Source organism: Zonotrichia albicollis, chromosome 3 (assembly GCF_047830755.1).
Source record: "Zonotrichia albicollis isolate bZonAlb1 chromosome 3, bZonAlb1.hap1, whole genome shotgun sequence".
Taxonomy (NCBI): Eukaryota; Metazoa; Chordata; class Aves; order Passeriformes; family Passerellidae; genus Zonotrichia; species Zonotrichia albicollis.
In genome coordinates this window covers 48,811,880-48,834,102 of record NC_133821.1, presented here as the reverse complement: position 1 = coordinate 48,834,102, position 22,223 = coordinate 48,811,880, and the positions used below count along the sequence as shown (strand labels likewise).

The 22,223-nt window shown below is 34.1% G+C and overlaps 1 protein-coding gene across 8 annotated transcripts in view; it reads right to left on the bottom strand.

Annotated features, from left to right (window-relative positions):
- PACRG (parkin coregulated) overlaps positions 1 to 22,223 on the bottom strand; it is a 211,668-nt gene that overhangs the window by 159,409 nt on the left and 30,036 nt on the right. For 7 of the 8 annotated variants that reach the window (XR_012579539.1, XM_005486486.4, XM_005486487.4 and 4 more), the window contains one exon: positions 4,746 to 4,880. The exons of the other annotated variant lie outside the window; for it this stretch is intronic. Coding sequence is in view for 6 of the 7 variants with exons in the window: in XM_005486486.4 (XP_005486543.1) it covers positions 4,746 to 4,880 (135 nt within the window). In the remaining variant the exon portion in view is untranslated. The remainder of the gene's footprint in view (positions 1 to 4,745; positions 4,881 to 22,223) is intronic. 8 annotated transcript variants of the gene reach the window in all.

The following is a 22,223-nucleotide window of genomic DNA, read 5'->3' as shown; positions in this document are numbered from 1 at the left end:
TAATACAGAGAGACTGCATTTCAAACACATACTTTATAATTCAGAAATAGTTCCTTGGTTTTATCAACTTTCGTAGTCAAAGGTTTAATTGCATTCTGACCTTTTTTAATTTAGTATCGTATATTTAAAAATGGACGTCCTTTTCAGACCTGAACTATGAGCTTTTATTATTCATAGCTTGGTATGAGATTGTGCAAAAGAATGTATTAATACATTTTGAAATAAAACTGCAATATAAATAAGCCGGAAAAGAACTATGGGATCCCACAAAAGTAGTCAAAAGATTTATAAATATTTTAGTATATTCTTTCGATATAAAGTTCACTTTCTAATATTATCTAATTCTAAATTAACAACAATTTACATTCTCAAGTTTTATATTTAATACACATTAGAAATACTTTTTCAAACCATGCCATTATTATTCATTCTCTCTTAGTGGAAAAAATCAAATGCTTCCTATTTGGAAAGATCCTTGAACATTTGTTCAATAACTCAACAAAGGAGTTGTTTATTTCCAGATCTTAAAAACTACTTTGCAAAAGAAATATAAGCATTAAATATTTGCAGAAATTTTAAGGCATTGGTGTATATATAGTTCTCTTTTTGATTACCAAGGAAGGATAAAAACAAATGCTTCAAAACAGATATTAAAACATTACATTGAGCATACGCTACTTACCAACGAATTTACTGACTGCTAGTACATCCCCTGAAAGGGGATGAAAAATCTGGAATAATTTTGAAATTATTTTATTAATTTAATTGCAATCAAAGCCAGAAATTTGTGTAGCAACTTACGTCTTGTTTTCACAGACATAACTAACAAATTATAATCATTATCTATAATCACTTTATCACAATGACAAAATGACAACTTCTCTCCAGATTTGAAAACAAACATTAGGAACCCCAAAACAATCAATGTCGTATTCTTTCAGAAATAAATGTGATTATATCCTGTAGAACCACATAATCTTGCTTTGGCATTATCAGAGGTTTTTTGTTTTTTTTTTTTCCCCTCTGGAAAAAAAATTGGCATTCTTTAAAACCAACTTCAATTTCCTGTTCTCGTCTATAATAAAACCAGCTTCAATGTCCTGTTCTTGTAAGTGTATATTATCTTTTTTACATTTTTCTTCCATTAGGTTGAAACAGGTTTATTTAAACTTACAACAATAGTAAAACTTACCAGCCAGTATGACAGCATTACAGAAATATTCAAAGAGATGCCTGTCTACAAGTAGAGACTTAGTCTCAAAATTCACCAAGAGCACACATATTTCTAAAATTATCTAGTGAGGTCTGATTTGCTTTGTTCCCTTTTTTTAAGAAAAGACACCAAGGTAAACACCATGATTTGTCTGCACAGTTTAATTTTGTTTATGCTTAGGATTAATTTGGTGCAAGAATGCCTCTTTCTAAATTTAGCACATTTTGGAAATGATTAAGCTATATAACAACAGAAAAGCACTATTGTTTCAGAATTATATTCAACACATACAGTTACTCAGAAACAGTTCTATACAGTTCCTGAAGTTAAATTTATATTTCATCTAGGTCCACAGTTACACATAGTCAGCCCTTACAGGTAATTAATCATGGGCTTAAAATTATAGATATGCAGAACTGTCACAATATCAACAGTCATTTGTGTAAATTTTTTGGTACATATTAACCAAATACAATTAATGTATATTAAAGCATTTCAGATTCTCCTGTTCTGTCTAAAAATTACTGTATTCTGTCCAAAGAACTACAGTATAATGAACAAGTGTTTGAAGTGCTAAAAAATAAAAGTCTGACAATTACAGTTTTGATTCAGTAATTATAAAAACATGCAAAGAAGCAAATAAAATACAGCTGTGTGTTTTGCAGGAAAGAACAAAATCCTGTAGTATTTTCCTTTCCTAGTAAAAAAAATCAGGTTGAGACCCTCCTGCATTTTCTCTCATGCACCATTTGATAGACAAACTAACAAAAGTGAAACCAACGACGATATACATTATAACTAAACAGAGCAAAAATCCTCTCTCAACATAAAACATTGATATTGGACAATTACAGCAGGACTAAAATATCATTGTTACAATTCATTTTTTCTTTTTATCCTTCCACTTGATCATGATTCATGCAAATAAGTATACTTCAGCCAAGCTTTTATAGAACATTTGCCTTAACACATTTTGTAAGTAAAATATCTTGTCAACTGTAATGAATTTAGCAGTATTGAGTAAGATATATCACTAAAAGTTAACTTCTTTAATTATATATACAACTAATGAACTGATGAAAATTAGCCAATAGATGTCTTTTGAGTAGTGCAACTCTGTCCTTAGTATAACAAGTGAAAAATATAGACCTTACTTTATCTGTACCTTTAAGTACCACGTAATGATGAACAACATTCTCATCCTTTTGCAGCTCTGGGCAGCTTCTAAGACTTCAGAAGGAATCTAATACAAAGTTTGAACTGGGAAATGCCAGTTTGCCTGTTTCATGTATTTAAACTGCACAGTAATCAATGACAGTTGCATGTCAAACTAAACAATAGTCTCAGATAACTCTATACCTCGGTGTTGTTGAGAGCCTGCCTGCCACAGAACTCACTCGGGATTGATTTGTGACTAAATTGAGTGGCACGGAATAAGGGAAATAAGGTTGAATCTGAACCTGCACTAATACAGGAATGGAATAGTCCAGTACTATGCTCCTTACTTGCATTCATGCTGAAGTTCTGATATTTTTTCTCAAAAGAAAGGATTAGCAGAATAGCAAAAACAAGTCTTGCATGACATTTCAGTCCTACATTGCACAAGCTAAAAGCCAGTGTTTTACTGAAGTAGGTGGTCATTAGGTCTAGAAGACTGCAAATTGTGTTAAGAAAAAATACATGCGGAATCTTTGACTAGAGACTCTGCTGTTGTGACTGTCCAAGGCAGTATGATATCAAACAATTAAAACTACCAGATATAGAAATCAAACACTTTATCATGCATCTGTGGTTGGAAGGCTTGCAGGTAAGTTAGCAAGCTGAAGTGACCCATAAGGATCATCAAATATAACTCCTTTCTCCTCACAGGACTACCTAAATCTAAATCATATGACTAAGAACTTTGTCCAGAAACTAACAAGCACTTCCCTGGGGAATCTGTTCCAGTGATCAACCACCCTTCTCAATGAAAAACCTTTTCCTAATGTCCCATTTGAACTTCTTATGCAGCTCCATTTAATTTCCTGATGTCCTAAGTCAACTAAGCAGTCACTAGCATCATCTAGTGGAATGCCAGTCCAGAAGTATTTCTGTACCTCTCAGTTTGATTTTGAGAAATTAGAAATTAAAAAGCCTCAAGATGAAAATTAAATTCTGCAGATTTTTTGCAGTTATTTGAAAATCACCTCTGGGTCTTATCTGGTGATGAAAGATCAGAGTGCAGGCTTAAGTTGTAAGCTTGTGAGTTCTAGTCCAACAAGGGAATTTCTAGTGTTGCCTGAAGCCCAATTGCACTGGAATCTCACCTCAATTGTGGGTAAAGTATTTTGGGACTGAGATTCCCTTTGCTGCAAGAACTATTAATTATTCTTTGTGCTGATTCAAAACCTCTGTAGGCAACAAAAAAGTAGCACAAATCTTTCTTCTGTATTTCAATAAGCAAAAGAGCTACCTTAAAAATTTAGTTACTATCAAATATCGTACTGCTTACCACACTACAGAGCCAATCCTGTTTGCTTCATTACAAGCAGAATCGATTATAAGATTGCAAAATTCCTCCTTTTAGCGACGACTTAACATAGCTTTACATTTAATTTGGTATCATGTTTTTCACATGAAAAATTATAAACATTTTACAAATCTGACACATTTTGTTCATGCATAGCATGTTCATTTTCTGTAACTAACATGGCTTCCAGCAAAATCTTTTTCTAGTCCAATAAATGAGACAAAAAATAAAGTAATTCACGATAACCAAAATAATTAAATAGTAGGAAGAGGTTAAAGATCAGCATTCATTTTTAAAATTAAATTTAAAAGTCTGCAGTAGTTACTTAGAAGATTGGCAAGTTTTACAAATAACGTCACCAAGCATTTTAGAGAGAAACACAGCCGCATTAGAATAGAGTCATTAGGCAATACATTTATTTTGAAGCCAATTAACCTTTTGTCAGAGAAATGTCGGAGCTGTAATGGTTTCAGCAGTGGAGGTCAGCCTGTAACAGAGGCACGTATGACAGCGATTTCGCTGTCTGACATATGCTGGAAACTCAGAGTACGGCCGTGGAATGAGAATCTGCCTTCGTTTGTATTCTGCTCTGCATTTTCAGGGAGCAGACAATCTTGACCTATCCATTTAGGTAATTAAAGCTTCTATTTGGAAGTGTCCTGCAGGAAGGTGAAATCTGGGGAGATAAATGGCTGCTGCTCACTGTATCCAGCCACTTCCATAATTTGATGGACTGCCTGAAACAGGCTGCATTGCCAAGTCCTCATAAAAATAGAGATGAATTGGGCAGGAGACAATTCTCTAAGGCAAAGCAACTCTGTCATCTTCCTTTTTGCAGCATATAATTTAATTGTTAGCCAAGGCAGACAGCTGACTCAGGGGCCGTTCTCTAATGACTTTCCCACCATCTTCCACTTGCTAAGAAATTATTTCAGTGTATTTACTTGCAAGCTAACTTTGTTGGACAATGAGAGATGTCACTTCAATAAGCTCAGCTGGTTGTCAAGCTATGCCAGGACTTACCTTCCAGGCGATTTTGTTTCCTCCACACTCATGCTGAACAGCAATTGGAAAGTCTCCTCTCTCATAAAACTTGCGAAAAGCTGTGTGTTTTGCTGGTCTTTCTTTTACTGATCCTGCAGGTGGGGGCCCTCTTACCTTAAAAAGAAAAAAAAAACAAAAAAACCCTTCACAGTTTAGTGATAAAATATTTCTAGAAAAAGTCTAAAGCCTAGCTTAAAATATATATAAAAGAAGAATAATAGTGATCTCCCAAATTATAGTTTGCTTTCTTCTTTACATGCTAAACTTCACTTCTTTGAAATACACTTTGGTAATGATCTACAGGCTTTGTTAACTGCTTTTTTTTTTTTTTGCCACTTTCAGATTATTCCATAAAATCTGGCTATATTTTAAAGTAGATCTTTCTATTATCATAACATTTTTTAGCAAAACCAAAACACCAAGAAGGTAGTCACATTAATAGTAGAAGTTGTAGGGAAATTAAGTATTTCTCCTTTTTCTGTTTCTTTCTAGAAGTAATTTGACTTGATTTTCAACTAATATTACTGTTTACACCTTCCACTGTCTTTCGCTAGTCATTAAGTAACGAGATTAGGAAATCCCTTTTAGCATATCCCTTCCCTAAATGCTATGGATTTGGTTTTCAGATGACTTCCAGTCCTTCAGTATTGATGGCTGAAGCAGGGGAAAGGAATGAAGGTCTTTTGCTCAGACCTCTCTTGTCTGCCTGTGAGGAAATTCGTTTTAGCTCCACTTAGTTCCTTATCTGAGCTATTGCTGGTTTAGCATATGGCATAGTCTGAACAACAGTCCAATTCCAAAATGCTCATGCTGGAACCTTTTTCTCAAACATAGTAGTAACAGCAACTAACAATTGGCACTGTGATAATAGAATTTCAAGTACTTAAAAGAAATCTATTGTTTAAGCCAATTAACAAAGCTAATCTCAAATGCTAAGAGAGTCTAAGAGAGCTAAATAATCTCATATGCCCTTGACAACTGATTCTTCACTGTGAAACTCCATTGCTGTACATCTGGGATAAGAACTTCCTACAATTCTCTGTGTGTTTCTTTTGTTAAAAATGCTCAAATGTGTCATTTTCAAAAAAAAAAGAAAAAAAAAGGGGGAACAGCTTCAATGATCATAAACCATACCAAGTATTTGGTATTCTATTTTTCTTCAGTGACCCTTACATTAGTTTCTAGCAGACATCCAGCTTTCCAGTGAACAGAATGTAAATTTGTTACATCCTCTTTTTCATTTGGGCTATTCTGTAATTTAACTCTGCTAACTACAGATCTAAATTTGACTTGGCACTTTTTTTCCCCAAAGTGTTTTCACATAATTTTCCACTGGCCTAGGTAGAGGAGTCCACTATTGATATGCCTGCACTGTACTTTTCTAAAAATTGCTTCAACTAGGGCTACTAAACTGTGACCTGTTGTTGCATATTGCTGTCCCTGATAGACCATGACCAGTGAAAACAAATTTGATATGCACAGCTGTAACATTGTTTAGTAACCACATCTGAAGCAGTTGAGAGTAATACTCAAAGAAAATCATTTCTAACCAATGTAAGGAAAACTCCACTTGCTGTTCTGCAGAGGAACAGTTTGTTCTATGCCACCAGTGTAAGTACTTTCACTTGGTTTTTTGTGGGTTATTTTTTTTGCTTGTGTGTTTTGTGGGGTTTTTTTTGTTTTGTTTTGGTGGTGGTTTTTTTTTTTTTGTTGTTGTTTGGATTTTCTTTCCTTTTCTCATTTGAGGCAAGTCTCAAAGTCTTTGAGGCCACTGGAAAAGCACTTCTGTTCTTTTGTATATTATTCACAAACAGGTCTTTCATATATCCTTTAAAACATTATTTTCTGTACAGTATCAGAGGTCACTGTTAGATTTTATCTTAAATTATTGATGAAGAATATGTCGTCTTGATTGCACAAGATACAATCTGAATTCTTTGAAGCAGACCACCATAATTAGAAGTACCTAATGCAATCTCAAATTACATCTTTTCTGATACCAGACATTCTCTTCTTCCCAACTCATGTCAGTAAATTTGATATGAGCCTTTTCCTACTGCACTTTACAAATTTTCTAAAAAATATGTTTATGTTTATTAAACTTCTACCTATTCTTTATCCAGGAACAAAGATACTAGAAGGACTAAAGATATGTTGGTATCAAACCCCTTTGTTGTGCATTGTCCTTACATTAAGCTTTTGAAGCTCCCTCTTAACCTGCTCTGATCTGCCATCTCAAAAAAAGGCAGTGGTAGAATTAGAAAAGGCCCACAAGAGGATGATGAGTGAAGGCAAATAACAGAATAAAGTGAGAAAATTATTACTATGGAAGAATAAAATACAGAACTATAAAATCATGACATTATGGAGAAGGTGATAAGGGCAGATTTTCGACTATCTCCTCCAGTAAAAGGATGGGACATAAAAATAACATCTAGTCAGTAAGAAGTTTGGGACAAACAGAAGTATTTATGTATTCATGCAGAAAATAGTGGATTTATGGAACTCCTGGCCAAAAGTCAGCATTGAAAATACTAAAAGTTTCTGTACATTCAAGCTGTGATTGGAAGAGTTGATGAAAAAGGAATCCTTTCAAGTTGACTCAATCCTTATTATCAGGAATCATAAATACAGTGAGTATTATTTTTCATGTGATAGGGTGTGTTTGGTAGATCTCTCAGCCTTACATTTAGTCTCATGGTGATATCACATTGGCATCTTATAGTTATCCATTGATTAACTGCCACAGCAAGTATTTTTTTCAGATGATGAGTTCAATGTTATTAATATAGTTTCTTGCCATTAGTTTTAGGTACATTATGTTGTACTTTTTACTATAATATTTAATTACATTTCTATTACATCAGTTCTCAAAGGCTTCCACTTGTATCTGTCACACCATGATTTTCATCTCTTTTAATAACAACTCCAAACATTATGTCAACTATAAATTTCATTATCCAATCCTGATTTTTTCAATGAAAATAATTAAATAATTAATCATTCCTAAAACCAAATATTAAGAAGTTCCATTAATAAATTTCATCTATTATCATATCTCTCATTTCAATATTACATGCCATTATTGTCTGCACTTGAATATGGACATTTTTACCCTCCAAACTCCTCTTGCACTGTATAACTACCAAAGTACTGTGTACAGCTGGAGATGTAGCAGTGTACCAAATACTTGAAAATAGTGTCAACAGAGAGAGCTGTTGTTTTTCCCCTTTGTCTTAAAGATGCTTTTCTTGTCAGATTGGTCTGCAATAGATACAGAAACCTCTAAATACCTGGAAGAGCAACTGACTTCAAAGCAATGAAATGATCAAGACAGAAATAAGCCTAACATCTATCTAGAACAAAGAACTATTAGCAATCAGGAAGACAGTGGAACTCTCCCTGCATTGAAGATACAGTCATGTGGCATGACTGAAGAGTACTATTGTGCTCTCCTTTATTTAATGAAGACAACTGGTTTCATTTGTATCTGACAAAACCTAGCTTATGAGACCCTTGCTAGAGTGGCTGCACTGAGCCACTACTGCTCACCTTTTGCAAACAGTTTCTTTTCCTTCCATCCTTCATTACTAGGGAGACCACCATGGAGCACCATTCTCTAATGCAAACACTGCTTCGGGTCATTCTAGCTGTGCACAATATGCCTGAGGAAAAGTTTATATACATGATTTCCTCTTCCACTTTTTTGCAATTCCTGATCTAAGCCTGGATCACATGATCCCTATTGGCCTCTCTCAGCTGAGGCTTCTCAGTGATTTTATGTAGCTAAGTGAAATACACAAAAACTAATCAGACAATGCTTTTCTTTGGTATAATGAGTTCTGCCTTCTTACATTTTATATTGTTATAATTACTGATAAAAAGGTCATTCTGAAAGTATTCCATTTATTAGAAAAATAGTAACAAATACCAAATACTATCTTCTTCAAGTTAATAAAAATGTTTCATTGCAATATAGTGAGAAAGATTAAGATTAGAGTTCCAGTTAATTAAAGGCTAATATTCATGATGGCAAAGTATATGAAGCAATAAACAGATTCCGAGGCTCGTTAAATGCCAAAGAGAAGTTGAAGGGTTTGATAATTGCAAAACTAATTTATTGTAATTCTATGCCATTGAACTATGTGACAAGATAAAAGATGCAAGTCATTAAGCAAAAAAGAGAGAAAGACCATATTTCCTTCATTGATTCATGGACATTGAAAGCCATTCTACCAGGTTGCAGTCTTAAACTTTTCAGCTATGGCACAGTAGTACAATGACTAAGAAAAATTATTTTAAACCAGGTTTAAATAGTGATTAATATTTGGAGATTGAATTTTGTTCATTTTCTGAGTGTCAAACTGCATGCACACTCAAGGACCTAAACATGTCTGTTTAGGACAACTGGCCATTTTTGTGAAAACTAAGACTAGTTTCATGAGCAGTTTAAGCAAAACAAAAACTAGACTGAGATCCTACTGTTCTTACATAACAATTCATGTCTTGTATATAAAAAAAAAGGACAAGTGATGCAATCAATTTTAGTAAGATTTTTCTTATTAACCCAGACTAATGCATTTAGAAGAAAGAAATGATTACCAGTTCTTGTCTGCCAAGATTCTTACAGGAAAATTGGAATTTAACCCTAGCCTTTTATGTTTTCTCCTCACAAAAATATTTCATTAAATTTATTTTTGAAGCTACAGGAATCAAAAATTATATGACCACTCAACTGTCTTACCTAAAAAAGATTTCCTTGAAAATATATGCCATTTTATCACCTTGAAGAATGAAATTTTCAAAATAAAACCATAAATTCCCATTCTTTGTATTCAAACGAAAAAAAATTATGTGTACACAATTGCACTGTAATCACAGAACAGAATTTACTAATGTCTTTTGTCTCAGGGAGATGTCAAGGTGATGGCATTAAGGAAATGTTTGTGTAACCGCTGACAAACTCTTTGTCTCATCCTCCCCTTGTACTGGTGTTAAACTTTGCTAATGCAGCATAGTTCAACTGGCAATCCACTTACTTCGCCATGGGAAAGATCAGCATTCATTTCCTTGTGTACTGGTACCAAAGCTGCAGCCAAATCCTAACGTCAATGTCAAGCAAAATGCAATATCTATGAAATAAGTCCAACTATGCAATGAAGAATACTCAAGCTATCAGGAGTATTCAAAAATAAAGACCAAATAACATACCTAGCACTATTCAGGGCCATGTTGACACCCAAAACTTTACTAGAACTGTCAACCGCAGGGTCTTCATTGTCGTAGTGTGATAAAGCTCTTATCTTGGCTGGACAGGCGCTGACACAACACTGCCTACGCACAACTCATGCCCAATGAACAGGCTGAGGTGCAAAAGCTATGAACCACAGTTTGTGCTTTTGGTGTCAGCCCACACAAAAGCATCCTACATGTTTCTACATTTGTAACACAGACAATCCCATCATCAAAGCAATCTCATCAATAACCCATCAAGATTTTGGCAGTTACCTAGCAACACAACAGAACAATAGGGTGATAATAGTTTTTGGTGACATCCACAGAGTTTTGAATAAACAGAGTAGCAGTACTAAAGATTTGGAAACACCAATCTTAGCAAGTGTTAACAATCAGAACCTCATCTAGGCAACCCCAAGAGTGTCTGCTCTGACTGGTAATAAGCAGCAAAGCCTGTCCTGCTCTTCTTAATTTACTGATCCTAATTTGATTAAACTGACTTAGGTGGTTAATACATTCTGCAATCATGTTTTGATTTTGTTATGCAGTCATACCAAAAATTGAATGAGAAACTTCAAATGACAGGAGAGGCACAGTAAGATGTCCCAGTAGGTACTGCTGAGTTCCACATTAATTCTTTTTATTTAATATCAATATCACAAGCATTCAATATCAAAAGAACATGATCATTCAACATGTATCAGATAAAAGCTTTTTCTATCCAAAAGGAAACAGGGAGATAGTCCTTCAAATGTGCCACTCTTGATATGCTTTAAATGGTGCCACATCTAATGCTTAGAAGCTGCTTCTGGGGCTATTCCACAAATCTGGACAACAGATCAAAGCCCATCTCACAACTTCAAAAGTCAAATTGAAAAAAATCAATTCTACGACCCCCAAATGAAAGTACTGATAGGTCAGCAAACATGACAAAAGCTTCCAAAGCACTACCACTTGAAAGAAAAATTAGGCACGTGATTTTGTACAAAGATACTATATCTTGTTATTGCCTTGAGACACTACAGACTGTAAGACAAGCTGCATGCAGAATTACTCTATTTTACCACCTCAAGAAATGTTATTTTTGATTGGGGAAGAGATAAGCTGTTTCAATAAGACAGATGTGCTTATGTTATAAACTGCTCTACAGCACTTTGTACTTGGAAGTTCCTTCATCTCTTATTCTCTACTGGAATATAATGTAATTATTTAATATAATTTAAATTTCTCTCCTGATGTTTGCCAAGCAATTTCCTTTGATGCAAAGGGAGAAGAGTGATAACTGCTAATATATTTCTCTTCTAATATATTTCTTTCCTTCCAGTCCAGATGAATATAATTCTGCTCTGTTAGTTTCACAAAGCTTTCCAGTGCATCAATTGCACTAAATCTGGCAGCCTTCTAAATTTTTCCTGATAGCTATTTTAATGTATGGCAGGTTCTTTTACTTTCAGTGCTACTGTTGCTCATAAGGTATTTATTAACCTGCAAAGATATCTATCCTTTTTGCAGGGACAACTGATCAATTTGAACCTAACCTGATGTTAGGTTCAAATCATTCCCTCACAGGAAGAATGCTAGTAGGAAACAAATAGTTTTTAATTCATATCGTATGCAGTTGAAAACATTTTAACAATCTCCACTTATCTGCTTGGCATACAGGTAAAAAAAAAATCTCCCAAGAAGAGTTAAATTTTCCTTGGTGAAAGAGTCAATTTTGTCTCATAAGTCAAATTTGTAGGATGCAAGTGAAAAGGAGCTCTCACAGAATATTTCTTCACAGATACTGATAGTAGCTGGGTTGTGACTTTGAAGGGAAAAATGTATCTTTCAAAAGTCACAATGCTCTTACTTTCATAATTTTGGTATTTTAAATGCTTTTCATATTGGCAAAAGCAGGATTAATCACTTTTTGTAGCAACTGATATTCCCCAAATATTTTGTGTCAATCTCCCTAACTACCTAGACTGTTTGCAACCCCTTTACCTGACATATAATTATTCATGCCTAAAAGTAATGATAAAGTTTTATTCTATTGATGTTAATAATTCCAGAAGAGCTGGAAGTTATACTGTTATTGAAGTATACTAAATCTGCATGGAAATACATGAATCTGGACCGGAATATATGAAACATTAAAAAACCCAACATTTTACTCTGTAGGATCCTATTACCATTTCTATTTATTGACTACAGCTGTTCCTCATACTGAAGCTCTTATGCAGCATCTTTAATCCATACAGCATTGTTACTGTAGGCTAAATCAATCTGCTGCATATCCAGGGCAATGAGGATTCTGTGGTCTCTTTGAGGTCTGAAAGATACAGAGGACCATTTTGTTAAGTTAAAAAACCCCTTACATAAAGTTATCATCTTCATACTTTTTAGCTTGGCAGTCATACGCTGACATTTGTTAATCATCAGTGACAAGTTTTAAATAAACTGTCCAGTGTCATGTCCTAAGCTTTTATTTCAGAATTGTTCAATTTATGTATGCTATGACTTCAGAAATGGCTTAAACTCAATTTAATTGCTTTTTTCCTTAAGACCTTTTCTGAAGCTCTGCCCCCTCTTTTTCTTTCCTGAAACTGCTTCAGAAGTATCACAAAGTAATGTACTGTGAATTTTACCATGATTCTTTAATAGACTGTTTGGGAAGAAGCTGATAATAACTCTTTGGGAATCATAATGTCTCAGGTGTATAGTGAAGTACAGCTAGATTAACTCTTGTTAAATGTCAAAGCCTGCCCCATTTCTAAAAATCTTACTATTGTTTTTTGTGCTCCATTTTTTCTGTCATGCTGCCAAAAATGCCTTAAAATATTACAAATTTCACTCTTTTCAGTAAGCTGATTAGACTGGAGAGTACTGACAGGGGTTTTGGGCTTTCTTCTTTTTTTTTCCATTTTGCAAAGGATTCTGAGACACAAGATTCCTTTTAGCATTGTGATCATTCAGAGCCATGAGCTGTCCAACTGCTTCAGCCACAATTTCCTCAGTTTCTTTCCACATAAGATAATTATATCTTAAAATGTCACTTTAGCAGCTTTCCTGCTAGCCTTCTTGTCCTATATATTTATGTGATTAGAGATTCAGCTAGGCATAATTTTCTTTCATTATAGCATACATCTTTTACTCCAATTAGACTTGAAATAATACAGAAGATAGACCTAAGTTTTTCTGTGGTTGACAGGAATAGTCTCAGGAATATTTTTTTGCACAGGAAGGCATATTTTATATAGCTAGTCAAAATATGGTTTCTAAAAGTTTGAGAGCTCATTCCATTCTTTACACTCAAAGTATCCCCACAGCAGATGCAAAGCTTTTTTCTTCCTCTGCCAGAAAATACGATCATCTACCTATTTTCTTTTCCTCATCATGATTATTTCCTTTCCTCTGCTTATACTCCTCATAATCTCCAAAGCTGACTGCTAGGGTGCTAGCAGGAGCAGAATCTCATCCTTGCCCATGAGTTTTGAGCTTAGCAGGAAGCATGAAGATTTTCTTGGGTGAAACTCAAAGTTCAGAAACAGGGCACCTTCAGCATATATTATTAGCAAAGGAAGACTTCACCTTAACTACCTAGAGAGTGATCATATAAAACTTAATGAAAATTTCAATTTCTTGGTGATTTGAAGATTCTAAAAAATTAACAAGGATCATTTTTACTTAGAAGAAACTGAAAAGTATCCATAATGTGCAGAATAAAAATTATTCTTTTAGACGTTATGCCATTTCTCAGTCAAATTATGTCTAATTCATCCAATTTTCTTGTGTTGTAACCTACACATTTATACTCAATTCAGTTTAAACTGACACCACTAATTTACAGTGTACAGACTCCTTACAGAAGTGGTGTGCTGGAAAAAAAGGGAATGTCTTATCCATGGGACTTAAATATATTGGGATGCTATTTCCTAGCACATTCTGATACAGTTTTACTCAGGATATATGGTATTCTGAGCAGAGACTGGAATGAAGCTATCTAATTTCAATGGGACTGCTCTAATCAATTTATTTAAATCTTATTTCTCATATGTGGCTCTAGAACCCTTGAAAACATTGTTTTAGTTGAAACCATATCCCAAATGCACATATTTCAGTGCTATAACTGAAAAAATCTAAGATTTTCATAGTAAAGATGAGTGTCTTGACCTCCACAGTATGAAATAGGACACCAGTTATTGAGAAATGTATTTCTGAAATTTATCAAAGAAATTTAAAATAATTAAAAAGCCAAAATAAATTAAGGTGGAACTATGATGAAATTGCGCTACATAGCATCTAGGAAAGGGCATTAATAATAAAACTATTAATAAAACTCCCAAATGAAAATTTGTATCAATATTGTACAGGTACATCGAAGTAAAATATTACTGTCTTCATACATTAATCAAAAGTAATTGTTCTCAAAACCCCACAACTCACAACTATGCCCATTAAGAGTTCAAAAGTATACATTATAGCTTAGAGTGATAAATAGGTTACTTACTAATGTTGATAATTAGCAATAGGAAACTTTCAGTGGACATTTTTTTTTTATTGACTGCTAGCTCCTTAAGGAGGACTAGAGTGCATCAGAAAATCTAGTTCTGTGAGCAACAACTGCTACAAATACACAGAACAATGCAACACAGAAAAAAATCTTTTTTGATTTTCACTGAACTTCTTGGAAAATAGGCAGAGTCTCAAGGAATCGTATTCTTTGTATGCTTAATATAATTTCCATTATAATTACACTATAATTACAGAATCATTACCACCACGTTGTAAGGACAATATAAAAAAGACTATATTGATAGATTTAAACACCCCCAACCAGACAAGAACAAGTATACAAAATATGCAAACCGTATAATTTATAGTAAATTTGGATATAATGTGGCAGTAAGAAACAGTCAGCTGTGTTAGCTAACATATAAATGTGATGCCAAACATACCCAAGGGGAACCCTCTGGTTATGGGGAAAAGGTCATCAACAAAATATCACATTCCTCCTATCAAAAAAGCTGGGATGATGATCTGTTTCTTCCAAGGAGCAATAGCACCACTGATTTCAGAACCCAGACATGCATTAGAAGGGTGACCACATCAGCTTAAGGCACGGATACTACAAAGCTTGTGTGTATAAATTTCAATAGTTTCACTATTGGGCATAAGCAACAATAATTCCATAATTTGACTCTAATGTATAAATATCTTCTTATCTAGACTGATTTTTTAATCAGACTGCTCTGACTTTAATTAAATGAATGACAAATTCCTGGTTTCACACACAGTATCTTTCTATAGCTCAAAGAAATTGCATGTGCTGGTGCATATGCAACTTGACCCTGGAGGCTTTGCTATAAAATCTCAGTGCAGCAAGTGATGGAGAATGCAGGTGACCTAGGCTGTAATTCAGATTAAACAGCGTTTATTTATTGTGCTATTAGATGCAATCCTTGTTTATAAAGCTTTTTTTTTATTAAAGAGTTTTAAGTACTTAATTATTCAAATTTACATTTTGCCAGAAAGTTCAGACTCTCTTTTCCTGAGACATATTTGGACTATCAATTGCTTCAATTATTTGTTTGGGGCATCATTTCCTAACACAGGTACTTATGTCTACTCTAATTCTGTATAGCCTTGTAGCCTCTCAGAACAGCATCTCTTAGATAATTAATTTTAAACTCTCAGTTTGAAATTCAAGACAGAAATAATTCTTTAAAGACCATGCCAAATAAAGTAAAAACATTTCTATTGTTTTAATCATAAAGGAAAATATTTTTAAAGAAATCAGCCAGTCATTAGGAAAAACAAAATTCCAGAAGTTTCAATTTTCAGTATCACAAAGCGTAATTCCATTGGAACGTAGCAGACTCTTGAGGCAAGATAGAAAAGATAGAGGAAACACAGTTAAAATAATCTAGCTGTAAAATGGAGTAAAGGGAAAAGGAAGTAGCTTTTTAAGTGCCAGAACAGAAATACGAATAATTTTACTCCATATAAGTTGCAAGAGACTCAATCAAAAAAACCAGAAGAGCTTCTCAGAAAGCAGCTCTTCCCGTGAACATAGAAAAACAAGAATTATGGCTCTGAGACATAGAAGTTTTTAAAATTATTTTCCTTCGATCTCACCATACCATTTTTCCATATACAACTGAAAAGTAAAGGAAAAAAAGAAAAAAAAAAAGAAAAAGTAAAAAGCCTTCATGATTATGAAAAAGGCTTTTCCAATATAGAAAATGAAGGGACTTTGAAGAAGCATTGAAAACAGTGTTCCAAAAGATGTGACGTTCCCCCTCAGTTTAGAGTATTTATGACTTTTTCAACATAGTCAGCAATTTTCCTGGTGGTCATTTGAACAAATCATCTTTTAATGTCCATCTTGCTGCTAGATTTAAATATGGACACCAGGATAAAGACTGCAAGGCATCTGGCTATTCTGAACATTGCATAGCTTGCTGTCACAAGGCTACATATGCCATTTTTTCTGTCAGAGGAGCCAGTTTCCAGGAAGCTAACACGGATACTGAAATATAACTGGAAATTTGAACATGATTCTCTACATGGCAAAATTTAAATTTTCATAGTTTTCTCCATCTGTCTGGGTAGAAAAAAATGCTCTTTCCATTAAAGAGTAAAAAGCACAGCTGAAACACCAGCAGAGTGACAACTGGAAACTAGTAGTAAGACATTAGGCTTCATCCATCTTCTCCTCTTCTGAACTCACTCAGCTTACAAGATAAGCAGAGGAGTGAGTTCTTTGCAGAACTGAGGATCAGGACTGTCATAATTGAACATTATGCATTAATAATCATTGTAAAGCCACTTAGGATTTGTAGTAAAAAAATTTGTTCCTAACATATTAAATTTTTTTATTAGCTATATTTTTCTTGACAAATGCAATCAACCTATATAGAATCTAGTAGCAAGATAGGGTGAATAGCATTTATTAGTCAAATTTATACAACCAACAAAATCAAACCAGAAGCTCTCCTTCAGTTCTGTAACAGAAACTGCAACTTCAAAGTTCAACAGAAATTGAGGAAAACACTTGGCAATTTTATTTGATACATATCAATTACACCATCTCAGAAAGAAAAGATGGCTGGAGAATTGTGAAGTAAAAATGTGAGTCAGGTGAGCAATAACCATTATTTACTTACCAGATTTATTAACCTTTTAAGAGGAAATTAATTTTGAGCAACACAGTATTCGCCAGTTCAGCTGCCAACTGAGACCAACTAATAATAACACTGATGGAAGTCAGAATAAAGTACTGCAGCTAATCATAGAATAGAATCACAAAATCATTGAGGTAGGAGAAGATCCCAAAGATCATTGAGTCCTATCCTTAATGCTGCACTTCCAACACCACCACTAAACCATGTCCCTAAGTGCCCATACCTTCCTGTCCTTTCACTATTACATTCCAGGTATGCTGATGCAACCACTTCCCTGGGCAGCCTGTTCCAGGACTTTACAACCTTTTTGGTGAAAAAAGGTTTCCTCATATTCAATACAAACCACCCCGGTGCAATTTGTTTCCCCTTGTTCTATACCTTTTAACTTGGGAGAAGAGACTGACCTGACTACACCCTCCTTTCAGGTAGAGAGTGATAAGGTCTCTCCTAAGCCTCCTTTTAGTTTTTAATTTTACTGGCTACAAATATTTAGCTCAGTTTTTCTATCCTTTTTTTTCATATTGAATTCTCAACAAATTTACATGGAAATTGTTTCTAATAAGAAGGAGTGCTAACATTTACATTTCTGGGACAATTTCTTTCTGTGAAAAAGAACTGTAAGGTACCCATCCATCTAACAAGAAACTCTCTTGGAGAATTTACCGGAGATTACCGGAAACAATGAAAAAACTCCAGCTGGTCATATATTACCATTTTGCATTTTATGTGCCCAAGAACTTGCAATTTCACATTTTATTTTCCATTTCAAAATAACCATAATTGTAACTTACTCTTCAAAGTCTTCAATGTAGTGATTCTGCTCTCAATTATACTTTCTTTTCCAAAAGAAAAGATGGTCTCCCAATGGATGGTTAACTAAGATGGATTGAAAAGACTACTTAGAAGGTTTACCTAATTGAAATTGTGCTTTATTATAAACCAAATGCCCACTTTAAAAATACACTACCAAACTGCTGCAAATATTTACACAACAAATCAGTACAATAAAAAAAGTGAGGGAATTCAGATAGTCTCATAAAAATTTTTGAAACAATAGAAGGTAAACGGATTTAAACTCATTGAGCAAATTTTCTGCTATGAATTATTTCCTTTATTCCTGAAAAAAAAAGGCTCTAAAATTTCAGGTTTATGTAATCAGTCACCTTTTACTTTATATTTATCAATCAAAATACTTTCAGCTAGCAATAAAAGAAGGAAGAAATTAATTATAGGGTTATTGGTAAAATCACAGCTTCATAAAATCTCAACAAAAGATGCTTAGGATTATACAGTGTTGCCATAAAAAGAAGCTGCAAAGATGCACAGGCGGAGCATGCAATCAGAAAAAAACCTAATTTGCAAAATTAAGCCAGATTGTAACCAGCTTAGTAGAAATATTGATATCAGATGCTGGAGTTTGCAATAAAGGGTCTTTGAAAGGATTAAAGAGGCTATAAGAGATTAGCAAACTAATCACAGATGATATTGGCACAAATCAGATATCAGATACCATATATTAAAATCTTTAGATATGTCTTCTTTAGAAACATGAAGCCCTAACAGCTCAAAAAAACCCCAAAAAAAACAGAAAAATGCATGTACCTAATAAAAACCAGCATTTTGAAAACCTAGTGAGGTGCCATTAGAAAATCCACTTCAAGGACAGTTCAAAGCTGAATAAATGGAGGGTTCCAAGCATCTAAAGATAGGCATAAAGAAGTTTATTTTCTATCTGTACTCATAATTTTATTCTGTCCTATTAAAATAGCTATTTTAGCATATCCTTTGTCAGGCCTTTCTTACTGAGATGCAGAAAAAAACCCATAAACCCTCTTCCTGCATCCCCCCAGATGGGTTGCAGAACAAGTGTCATCCCACAGATCATTAGTAGGCAACCCGTTATCAAAATCAAGAGCACCTACATAAAAAACAGCAAACATTCAGTTGTCACTTTTCTTTAGACACTTGATGAACATGATCTAATACTGAAAGAATATGGAAGAAATTTCAAAGAAGTTTACATATATTTTTAAAAAATTAAATAAATGAAATAGGCAAAAAAAGTGCAATTAGCCAAACAAATTTTAAAAAGCCAATGCCAAAAAATATGGTTCTGTGCACAGCTTTTTAGTGAATTTGCCAGTTTCAACAGATAAGAAGAAAAAGAGAGAATGCACTCATAAAACTATGGGTTCTGTGAAGATAAAAACCATATTGAGTAACTGCACAGCAAATTCAGGAAAGCAAAATTAGAGCAATGACAGACGTAGATGACAGGTAAATATTTTCAGTAGCTTTGAAAATAAGTTTAACATCTAAAATCTTAACAGTAACTACAGCTTGGTGATATAACTTTTGGTCAAATAAAGACCAAAAGTTATTTCAGTTTGCTTACAAGTTATGCAAAGAGAAGTTACCCCTCAATAATACTAATGATACCTTTGCCTTCTTTTTTCTCATGTATTTTCTCTTTCAATTCCAGAAGGGTCATTAGCTATCATGTCAGCCTATGAACTGGATTGAACATGATGAAACTGCAGAAAAACTGAATCAGAGTAAAATATTCTCACATAGGGAGAAAGACTAAACAAAAAAAAATATTAGCAATTATCACTATGAATGGATATTTCCATACCATTTCTGTAGCTTTCTCAGAATATTCTGCCCAAATATTCCACCAAGCTCTGTAGTCTTCTGTTTCAGTGAAACAATTATCTTCAAATATTCATATCATGTGCATAAGATGCATTAAAGATTTTAAAGGTACAGATACAAAAACCTTGAGCTTCTTATTTTATTGTACAATGTCATCAGCTGATCCTATACTTCTACTATGGCTTCTAGTGATAATGTGCTATGAATTTACAACTACACCATTAAGAAAAGTACAGTAATGCACATTTTTCAAAGACTCTAAAGCCATAGAGATAAGGCAGTATCAGAAAACAAGGAAGTTAGCCTTTCTCTGGCTTGCTTTCTTTTCACTTACAGGAAGAAACTGATCCAGAAGGCAAGTATTAGTAAAATTTTATGGTGTTTAATACCTTAGCATTTCTGCACGCTAAGGAATAAACTCAGGAACATGACTGTACATAATTTTGATGCTGAGAAACAAACTATTGTGAAAATCAAATACATTGTCACAAATATTTGCTCCAATGCAAACGAAGTATAAAGTTGCGACTAATTTTAGAGAATGACAGATTATGCTGAGTTGGAAGGGACCCATAAGTATCATCAAGTCCAACTCTCAGCCAGAACATTTCCCAGAAACACACCACGTTCCTGAGAGCATTGTCCAAACACTTCTTGAACTCTGTCAGGCTTGGTTCTGTGACCACTTCCTTGAAGAAAATTCCAGTGCTCAAATTTTAAGAAAATCTTCCCCTAACATTGCAAAAGCAATGATTGTTTTAAAATCAGAAATGTTGCAGTAATTATTATTGATGCCATATGACTGAAACTGCCTGAAATGTGGTATTCCGATAAACAGTCAAGACTGAAGAATTGTAGTATGACTGATCTATGCCTTGTCTTCTCCACCTACATCTTCATTGATTCATTAGTTCCATGGGGCTTGCTGTAGCCAAAGCAGGAAGGAAACATGGAATAATGAAATAGTATTGCAAAATAAACCTCTTTAGTAAAACAGCTTAAAGCCATTTTAACTAATGATCAATAAATTACATTTTCACAGGAAAAATACAAGAATTGGAAATGTTGACAGTGATTGTTTGAAAACAGCTCAGAAAATGAATGGTACTATTATGATAGAAAGGAAGAATATCTAACCTGGGGTTATTCCCAAAAATTCTCATGAATGAGAGATAACAGTAAAAACTAACACAATAACTAGATTAACATTCTTCTGAAAAAGCTATTTCTAAAGAAAATATGAGAGCCTTAAATAATCTGATAGCAATATAAGAGAAAATACTGAGAATGTTAACCTTCTGAGAAATAGATTATTTCCTAACAGAAAAAAGTGAAAACAAAATTTGATTATCCATGAAACAGTAAATATGGGGAAAAGATACAAAATAAATTAAATGCTTATCAGTGTAATAGTTTTCCTGCTTTTAGTTAATGACATTGAAAATACTACATGATGTCCAACACACTAGTCTACGTACTGTAGTGCATTAAGAATGGAAAAATAAAAAAGTATTTAACTACATAATGAAAACAACAAAGAATAAACAATGCAGAGATATTCTGTGCAGTATAAATTATATTGTAAACTATATCACAAAGGAACTGTGATGAATGTAGAACTATGATGAATGTAGAACTTCGTGAGAAAGAAAATGCATGCACATACAGCCCAAACATTTTTGCCCCATACATCCAGGTAGAACACCAAGTAAAAACTCAATGTATCACAAAGAAGGAAAAAATAATCAAGAATCCTCTAGAGGATAAAGAATTCATTCTAAATATAATGGGTTTAATAAAGAACTAATCCTAACAGGCCTTTACTTTTTTTCTTTTTAATTTTTAGATGTAATTATAGAAAAGCCTACACTTTGGAGCCTTAGCTCCATTGCCTGAAGTAGGAAATCATGAGTCCCAGTGTATTTTTGAGGGGTTACTATCAAGTGCAAGCTTCAATAGTGGCTTTGCTATCACAACATTCCTGAGCAACAAGTTGACCTAACATCTCACCACTGCTTAAAGTTTCCTTTTCCTCCACTCCCCAGTGCCTGACGTACATTCCCAACACCTGACTTTTACTGGGTGATGTGCCTGTGAGTGTTCCCTGAACTGATACATCTGAATAATTTCATAGAAAACTAACCTAGGGGAAAAACATTAATAGTTTTTTTGCTGGCTTAGAAAGCCAAATCACCTTACTCCAGTGTCAGATGAACAGGAGAGATCGCACAAGGAGGGAGGCTGCAAAATGAACACCGGTGGAGAAAATAAAAAGATAAACAGTAAAAGTTTCTAGGCAGCAGCAAAGTTCACCTGCTCATGGAACCATACCTGCAGAAAGGAGAATTTACTGCTGCTTTTAGAAGCGGGTGGAAGTGTTTCCTGTAGGGCACCCACA